Source organism: Cupressus sempervirens, chromosome 5 (assembly GCF_028749045.1).
Source record: "Cupressus sempervirens isolate cs-2001-9-10 chromosome 5, ASM2874904v1, whole genome shotgun sequence".
Taxonomy (NCBI): domain Eukaryota; kingdom Viridiplantae; phylum Streptophyta; class Pinopsida; order Cupressales; family Cupressaceae; genus Cupressus; species Cupressus sempervirens.
Window position 1 is genome coordinate 444,486,574 of NC_143122.1, and position 10,035 is coordinate 444,496,608.

Consider the following 10,035-nt stretch of genomic DNA (forward strand, 5'->3'; position numbering starts at 1 on the left):
ACCTCCATGATCAAGTTCATCAACTTAAAATTCAAGGGTAAGGAAGAGACAACCAAGTGTTCTTGGGCAAGTATCCTTGTTTATCATCCACCACTTCATCGGGAAGTTAAACTTGATGAAATATCACCCCACATGCATCCAAGTGAGGTGCACGCGAAGAAGTAACATGCCTTTGAGTTGTCTATTACCAATCTCAATAAGACACTAAATCCTCAACTTGAGTCTTGAGAAAGGATCATTTCCATCGTAATTATCATGGGGCCCCGAGCACAACTTTGGCTTTCGAGCACACCAAAAGGAGATCTTCCCTTGCAACACTAGCTCTATCCTTGACAAGGTCAAGCAATTCATCTCCTCATGCTTGTTAGTCTCATGAATCTAGCACCTCCCTAGTATGGCAAACTTTGACAAATACCTGAGGTCCAAAAATGCATATCCTACTAAATCTAAACAATATCCACCAAGAGACCATCTCAACGACAAGAAATATGAAACATTTGCTCATACGTCATGAAATCTTACTTTTTGGATTTTTTTTTCTCATTTTATAAAATTTGGATTTTGCACAATTTTCGGATTCTTTGATATATGAGAGACCCAACCCGAATCACTCTTCATATTCTGCTTCTGTCATGGAAATTTGCTCAACACTTAATGTTTCTTCTTATGCAATTTCTTCTAAAAGTTCTTTGCGAGCCTAACACCAATTCAAATTGGTTGTCCAATTTTACTTGTATTGTGGTGGCTTGTTCATAATCTGATATTTCATCTTGTCCCTCTTCATATTCTGCTTCTGTCATGGAAATTTTCTCAACACCTGATGTTTCTTCTTATGCAATTTCTTCTAAAAGTTCTTTGCGAGTCTAGCACCAATTCAAGTTGGTTGTCCAATTTTACTTGTATTGTGGTGGCTTGTTCATAATCTGATATTTCATCTTGTCCCAAGGCACTTAACAGTTCTTACATCTTAAAAATATGATAGTGCACTTCTCAAACCTAATGTTTCTTCTTGTGCAATTTCTTCTAAAAGTTCTTCTTAGATCTTGCATAGTGATCCAAAACCAATTGGAATTGGCTGTCTAATTTAGCTTTCATTGTGGTGGCTTGTTCATAATCTGGTATTTCATCTTGACCCAAGACACTTAACAATTCTTGCACCTTAAAAATATCTGAATGCACTTCTTTATTAAGGATTTCTCCTCTTGAGTACTTCTTTTGTAGCAAGATTGTTGACGAAAACGACTTTCTTTGTCTCACAATTGTATTTCTTCACTTGCAACAACAATTTGATCCCCATGTGTTGATGATTCCAAGTGTTGAATATGATTTTTCATTTCTTGAAGGTCTTTTATGGCTTCTTTTATCTAGACTCCAATAACATCATCTTTAGGTGTGATGTAGGAACATTCTTCATCTGCCTAAATACATGATTCAATTGTCCTATCTTCTTCTAATTTTCTTCCTTCACAACCTACTAACATTGTAATGCTTTGTCCTTTTGTTCCAAGACTAAGATGCTCATTCCAAATGCATTTCCGTGGTAATTCTAATTATCCAAACTAACAGCTCGCTCGGTCGATGGTCTCTTTACATATTGGACAAGTGAGTTCTGAGTGAGGTGCATTGCGAATTCGACACCAATGAAGAAGTAATATGCCTTTGAGTCGTAAATTACCAATCTCAATAAGACTCTAAATCCTCAACTTGAGTCTTGACAAAGGATCATTTCCATTGTAATTATCATTGGGTCTTAAACACAACTTCGGCTTTGGAACACACCAAAAGGAAATCTTCCCTTTCAACACTAGCTCTATCCTTGACAAGGTCAAGCAATTCATCCCCTCATGCTTGTTAGTCTCATGAATTTGGCACCTCCCTAGTAGGAAAAACTTCGACATATACCTTAGGTCTAACAATGCATTAAAATTCTTCTAAATCTAAAATATATCCACCAAGAGACCATCTTGACAACAAGTAATATGAAACACTCACTCATCCATTGTGAAATCTTACTTTTTGGAATTTTTTATTTTATTTTTTAAGATTTCGATTTTACGCATTTTTTAATTTTTTGATATATGAGAGATCCAACCTGAATTGCACTTCATATTTTGCTTTTGTCATGGAAATTTGCTGAACACCTTACGTTTCTTCTTATGCAATTTCTTCTAAAAGTTCTTCTTGGATCTTGTGTAGTGGATCTAGCACCAGTTTGAATTAGTTGTCCAATTTTGCTTGCATTGTGGTGGCTTGTTCATAAGCTGATATTTCATCTTGTCCCAAGGCACTTCACAATTCTTACATATTAAAAATATGTGGATGCACTACATTGTCAAGGATTTCTCCTCTTGGATACTCCTTTTGTTGCAAGATCAAATGTTTGCTAAAACAGCTTTATTTGTCTTGCAATTGTCTTTCTTCACTTGCAACAACAATTTGATCCCCATTTGCTGATGATTCCAAGTGTCAAGTGTTGAATATAATTTATCATTTCTAGACGATCTTTAATGGCTTCTTTGATCTTGACACCAACAGCATTATCTTTAGGTGTAACACAAGAACAATCTTCATCTACTTCAATGCTTGATTCAATTGTCCTATCTTCTTCTAATTTGTTCCTTCACAGCCTAATGACATTGAGATGCTTTGTCCTTTTGATGCAAGACTAAGATGCTCATTCCAAATGTATTTCCTTGGTAATTCCAATAATCTAAACTGATGTATTGCTCGGTTGATGACATTTTTAAATATATGACAAGTGAATTCTAAGTGAGGTGCATTGTGAATCCAACACTAACAGAAAAGTAACATGCCTTCAAGTTGTATATTACCAATCTCAATTAGAAAGGATCATTTCCATTGTAATAATCATTGGGCCTTGAGCACAATTTTGTCTTTGGAACACACCAAAAGAAGATCTCCCCTTGCAACACTAGCTCTATCCTTGACAAGGTCAAGCAATTCATCTCCTCATGCTTGTAGTCACATGAGTCTAGCACCTCCCCGATATGGCAAACTAAGACAAATACCATGGGTACAATCGTGCATTCAAATCCTCCTAAATCTAAACAATATCCGCAAGGAGACCATCTTGACAATAAAAAATATTAAATGTTCACTCATTCATCGCGAAATCATTCTTTTGGAATTTTGTTTTTGTATTTTATACTTTTTTGGATTTTTTGATATACGAGGGATCTAACATCTCTAATTTGAGACTTGAAAGTCATACTAGTTCAAACCAATTGAATTTCTTGACATTGTGGTTCTGATTTCAGCAAACTCTAATTGTGAAATGGACGCTTTGATGTTTGTGGTCCTGATGCCAATTTTGTTGATGGCATGACAATGGAGGGTGGTTCTTGAAATAGCTCTCCACTTGATAATTCTACTCTTGATTATTTTTCCCTTTCTTGAAGAGTTGATATAATTCAATGATCACCTACAGTCGTCCCTCTAGCGTAACTCTGTTCATGGGTGTTCTATGACCTACCAACACAAAATAAAGTGCAAATGGCCACTCTATCCACTCTTGAACAAAGCCCCCTCGTATGTTAAGATTGTGAAGATCGACTCCAAGGTTCCTACTACAAACATGCAACTTTGTGATGGAAATGAGCTCCCTTGGCTTGATGTTTGAAGGATCTAAATCCACTCCTAAGGGTAATGACATCTATGGATATTGTTTTGATGGACAAATTCCAAATAAACCAAGTTCTACTTTGCTATGCTCAGCAACAAATCTATAAAAATTGGTGCAATGTTCCAAGGGTTCTGCAAAGAATTTTCATATCATAATGAACACCATCATAACAAAAAATGCACATTCAGTGATTAAAGTTAAGCATTCATAAAAAGGGCTTAGGCTAACTTTACATTGCAGCTCATAATCAACAAGATGAAAAAAGTACGAGCCATGAAAATTCACTTAAGACCATCACATTCTCCATTGAAATCAAATCACTTCATCGAACAATTGAGAAATTGGAAGAACACCATGCAACAAGCTTTAAAAACATCAATCTACCATATCTTCAATGAAATCAAATTTTATTTCTAAAGTCTTACAACAATGTCTTATCCTTCTCCTATCCTACTTCTACCATAAGCAGCAAGAGCTATTTACTTGTAATGTGCTATCTATCTATCTATTTGTTATAAATGAGAAGGTATGGCTTTTATAGAGCTCCTTCTAAAAATGAGCGGTCAAAATTGATATGAAATCAAGGGTCACAATTACAAGATAGAACCCTAATTAGGGTTTTACTAGCAAAAGCTTTTGTGTCATTAAGTAGCGGGGCAAGGTAGTCCAATGAGAGGACAAGGCACCCACTAGCAGGAGAGTGGATCATCGATCAATGAGGAGAAAAGTTGCTCACTAAGCATTTAATGATTCATCGCTTAAAATAGTTGTCCTTTATTCCTCTCTTTAAATGCAGTGAATCTAGACACATCAACTTGAAGACCTCTAATTAGTTGATGAAGATGATTGAGTGCATGTCGACGTGCTAGGTGTCATGTAGAATCAGTAACTCATCACAGGCAATATTTTCTAACAATGTCATTATGTGACCTAGGTTCTAACATTGGTTGACTCTTCTAAGATTATCCTCAATCATTTCTTTTTTCAATGTATTGACTTGTGAATTCACCTTCTTGAAATGGATAGGACTCCCTTGTCAACATTTCTGTCATTCTAGAATTTTTCACACATAACTAACTATGGTCTTGGATTTCTGAAATACATCAAATTGTGTTACCCAAAGAAGGGCAAAATGTTGATAATGACAATGGGAAAGGAGAAGAGTTTGAGGAATGCAAGGTAGAATGATGCAAACTATTACTAAATGTGGCCCAACATGTTGCAATATTGAAAGCAATCCACATTAGAGATAAAGCAACAGAGACGAAGATCTTTGAAGGCCCAATATTTGATGGTAGAGAAGAAGTCCTCATAAAAGAGGATGACATTGTAAAGAATGAATGTTATGGGGATGATTTTGTCAGCATGCCAAAAGTTGAAATAGCAGCAAAAATAGATGAAGAGGAAAATGGAATCTCAATAATTTGTTATAAGGAAGCAAACCATAAAAAAAATACTAGCTAAAAAAAATGTAATGCATGCTCGAATGGAAAAAATACAAGCTAAAAAAATGTAATGCATGCTTGAATTGAATAATGCAGGTAAGGCCGAAAAACCTGTGGATATTTTTTATTCACGTGTTTTCTATTTTTAATAATTTATGTGTAAGCACAACTTAAGATAGGACAAGCAATGAGAATCCCCACGGTGGCTTTCAGGAAAGTCAGACCACTAGAGATGGGTCTAAGCCACTAAGAAGTTGGGAATATAGAAAAGAACAAATTGGCAAAGGAGGAAACTTCAGGGTCCAACAAGTGGCTGGAGCCACAGGAAGAAATTATGTGAAAAAGTTCAAAATTAGCCAAAATGGTGGAAGGGCAAGCCATGGCAGTCAGGTTTCTGAGGTCTTTAAATGACAAGGTTCATTTCTTTTAAAAGATGCGGTACACAAAGTGGAGAACCTTTAATGCCATGTCTCCCATTACCCATCAATTTCATTTTGTACTTGGCTGTTTTTGGAGTTTTGTTGCAACTGCTGTTGGTGGCTACTGTAGGGACTTATTCAGGAACTCTTCTTTTCTTGACTATCAATTTGTTTATTAAGGGGATGCATTCCTGGGATGAGATAGACAAGTTCCAGTGACTAGGCTGTGATAGCCATTGAAGAGAATTTGCACTGTCATCAAGGTCAAAATAAAGACTGCTTGTCCATTTTGTCATCAATTCTGCCTCTGCTGTTAGTTTAGTTTAATTTCCTGCACACTGTTATGAGCTGCAGCTAAAGTTTTCCTTACAGACCAGGGAAAATCTGCATCACATATGCTACTCTTTAAAAGCCCCTATGATTTTATTGGTGGGATTAACACTCTAGAGAGGACTCCCTCACACAAAATGAGATGCCTGCACTAAAAAAAATAGAGATGAGGTTGCATCAAATGGAAATTTCATGAGTACTATCAATCATTACCCCCTCCCTTTCTTGGTTTTCACTATCCCAATTTGCTTCTATGCAAATGCTAAATGCAAAGAGGAAAAAAGGGACCATATTGTAAAGGTGTTTAATTTTGTGCAAATACTAGTCTATATCAAAACCCAAATACAAAGAGAAACAAAGACCACATTGTGTAGGTGTTCCCCCTGTGGCTGGTGGTGTCATTAAGACCTCTACCTACAGAAGCACTCGTAATATTAATCTTCCTGATATTTGTATTGGTGGCTGAGTTGTTGGTAGGATATATGCAACTGTCCCATATGCACATCTATAAAATCTTTGTGAAAAAACCTACAAGGCATTAACAAATCCACAATCAACTTATGGCAGAAAAGGTCAATGATCTGCTTCTCACAACATTACAGCTGAATATATCCCAAATGGTTTTTGTTGCCATCATTGTGTCCCTGAAATATGGTTGTCAATGGTCTTTGTTTGCTAGTTCTTTTAGTTCCATTGGGAGATGTTGTACTAATTAACATCACTCTTTACCCCACTTAAAACATTCATTGAGTTAATCAAGTTAATCTATAGAAAAACTGAATGTATTGTCAAAAGTTCCCACTTCCATTTATTGGTTTTCAATTTTCCAATTTGCATCTGCGAATGTTTTCCCCTATCATTTTTTGAGTCTGATGAGAAACTGTTAGGTAATACTCTGATGGTGTTTTCCTATCGGTTCGGTCGTTTAGTATGCCAACCCTTGACAACACTGATTGCATTGCTGCTCTTCTCATTTGTATCAATGACAAAAATTGTTGGTATGACACCAGTGATAGTAGCATTTTCTCTTTGAGAAAGTCCTCCTGGAAAAGCTGCAAGATGTTCCCAACCATGCCATTCTCTAGCAGCCGCCTGAGGTCAGGCTCTTCGTTTCACACTGCTTTACCTGATGTCAGTGAGTTGGCACTCATTGCATCCTTGTCTCCTTAGAAAATGGTTGTGGGTAGTCATCTTCTTGCATGTTTTGTAAATTATTTGCAAGATTGCCTCCTCCCCCGCTTTCTCTAATTAGTGTTTTCATCCTCTCTAGAATGGCTGCAAAGAAATCCAAGAAATTTGTGATTGTAGTCACTTTTTTGTTATGCTTGACAACAATAGAGTATGCGCCCAATAATTTTTCTTTGCATTTATGTTACAAATGGACTTATTAGCAGATTTTACCTCTCTCAGGCCTGTTGCTACCCCTGTTAATTTCATCGATAGCAACTTTGATCAAATTTGCATGCACTTTACTGGTATGTTCAGTACCACTTTATAGTCTACCTGGCATTATCTGGTTTTCAAATGTTAGACCATGTGGCTGCAAATTGAAAACTAAATAGGCTGATGTAATTTTGGTCTTCTGGATATAGTTTTTCTTTTCATCATCTCATTTTCCCACATATTTGAAAGAACAAACGATAATAACAATAATGCTTTCAGTGGCAGGCTCGCATACAGCCCGTAACAGGATCATGCAGCATATCTATGTTTGTGATGAAATGAATTTAGTTATGACCCAACATTAAAATAAAAATATTTATAATACAATTCAAGCATATCCCAAGAAAATTGTGGATTGAAGATGAGGCATATTCAAGTGACAGTAACCCAGGATTACTGAGGTACATTGACATAAAGTTAACAAAAAAAATTAAGAATATTGTCCATGCTTTCACCCAAAAAACAATGCAGCCCAAAACTTGCACCGCGATGTGTTTAAGAGCACCAGCAACTTCACCCAGAATTTAACAAGAAAAATGATAACTAAAACAAATTGTTGAAGAACCGTGACTCGGATTTTAGAGTTTTCGACGGATACAAAATTTTGAAAGAAGTTACGAAAGAACGTTATGCTTTGTGAAAAAATTCCTGTTTACCTGTACAGCGTGTAATTGAACAAGAGAAAATAAAATAAAATCAATCATCACCTGCCATATAGAAGTTTAAACCAAGACAATCATTATCAAACAAAGTTGGGACAATATCCTCTAAAACTAATTGCCCGTATAAACACTGGCTCTTAAAGAGCAGATGCATTATGCTTACCAGTTTGACCTGAAAGCTGCTTCTCACCTCATTGACATTTTTATGTCTTTCCTTGTAAAGTAAGATTACTCACAGGCATTTCTTCTCATCTCAATAAATGTCTTCTCTTGTAAAGTAAAAACTTCCATAGGCAACTGAATTTAAAGTCTAAATCTGATTATTGCAATATAAGAGTCTGGAATTCAAAGGTTAAGTGTATGGCAAATCGACCTACGTTCTAAAGTAACCAAGAATTACAGAGGTAGAAATATCATGATTGTTGCATTAAAAAGCGGTAATTTCTGTTATGAAAGTGAGAGAAATTTTCATAAACAACTGATCTGCATTTAGCCTGAAGGAATGCGATCCGCGTATAAACCACACAAACACAAATAAGAGTCGACCTGTCTATAATCTTGAAATTTGTCGTTGAACATGCACCGCAGGAAAGCGGTGGAAAGGCAGCCAATTATCTCACCCTACATTTACAAGCAAAAACTAAAACTATTTATAGAAACCTAGACATGGAAAGGATTCAGAAATTTAAAAAACTTATTTTACAGAACTAGCCGTAGAAGCAATCAGAAATTAGAAAATCAATTTTACTGATAAATCCGTTTCTATGGCTTCTTGGTTTTTCTCATTGTGCGTCTACAAGAAACAAGTAAGTCATCATAGATGGACAGGGCAAAACGAAAATAAATTAAATAAAAATAAAGGGAATTTCGAATAGAAACCTCGAAGAACATATCCAGTTGAGCGTTTTTTAGATGCCGATGGCTTGTCAGCAACCTCATTTGATTTACAATCCGCGACAAAAGCATTGCCGTTCCAACCGCCAAAGTGTAACAAACCCAAACCACCGACGAAGGCAAATCCCGAAGCCCACTTCACGAATGCCCACGACTCGCCCCTAAATCCCGATGCTGTCTCTCGACGGCAATCTTTCTCCACACCCTGGTCCGCTACTCTAGTCAGTGAACGGCATAATGTAGGCGGAGAAACAGAGCGTCGCAGAAGAGAAGGATTCACGGCTTTCCTCAGAGCCATATTGAAAAGCCTTTCAAGCAAATTGCAGTTACAATTTCGCAACAAGTGCCTTGCGTCTTGCTCAGAGTTGAAGGCAATTATGTTTTAGGAAATAAGTTCGTCGAAATTACGGTCGAAACAGGCTACGGAATACCTAACTTGAGAGCGATAGGTTCAATTCACTCGATATACAGGAATCTGTAGAAAACAGAAAAAGCAAGCAAAGTAAAAACAGCAAAATGCTGCTTTGGAATAAACATGAGGCGCAAGCGGTGTATTGAATCTGCTTTGGCGGCGGCCAACTGGTCGAGGAAAACAGCGGACTAGTTATAGGCAATCGAGGCAGATGGTCGACAGCTCATGCTGCAATTTTGTCTCCTAAAATTTACCAGTTTTGGCACATATCTAGCTTTCCTTCAATTCCTCTTTCCACATTGTTGCACAAATAGGCGGCGATGTCTATCTAGCAGATTTGACGTTTTTTTTAATTTGTTAATTAATTTAAAAATCATGCAACTCTGATTTTTAAATTAATTAACAATTTTTGTGTAATTTTTAAATTAATTAACAATTTTTTTTAAAAACGTCAAATTAGGTGCATTTATTCTGCTATTTAGTCACGGGTCAAATAGTCGAGCAATATTTTTCCAATTTTAGTTGTGCATTCAATGTTGTCCTTCAAAATGCATGGTGCACAAGTTCTGACCAAGAATCATAGACAGATATTAATGAGTGATTAAATTTTACTATTTCAATCAATTTGAGTTTCATCTAATAAGTTGTTAAGGGTCTAGGGGAATGATTTGAGCATCCTAACTTCACTTTGCTCAAATTTTAAATTGGAAATTTTAAATCATTCTTGATTTTTTAGCTTAGTTTATAAGACATCATTAATTATGATGCTACACCAACATGTTGTTTG

General features: G+C 36.3%; 1 protein-coding gene across 5 annotated transcripts in view; it reads right to left on the reverse strand.

Moving 5' to 3' along the window:
• Positions 1–9,549, reverse strand: part of LOC149556699 (calcium-binding EF hand family protein) — a 39,053-nt gene extending 29,504 nt beyond the window's left edge. The window contains exon 1 of one of the 5 annotated variants that reach the window (XR_016364747.1): positions 8,822–9,549. Coding sequence is in view for 2 of the 5 variants with exons in the window: in XM_089831159.1 (XP_089687285.1) it covers positions 8,822–9,134 (313 nt within the window). In the remaining 3 variants the exon portion in view is untranslated. The remainder of the gene's footprint in view (positions 1–8,821) is intronic. The other 4 variants (XR_016364748.1, XR_016364746.1, XM_089831159.1 and 1 more) reach the window with 4 other exon arrangements.
• Positions 9,550–10,035: the final 486 nt, after the last annotated feature.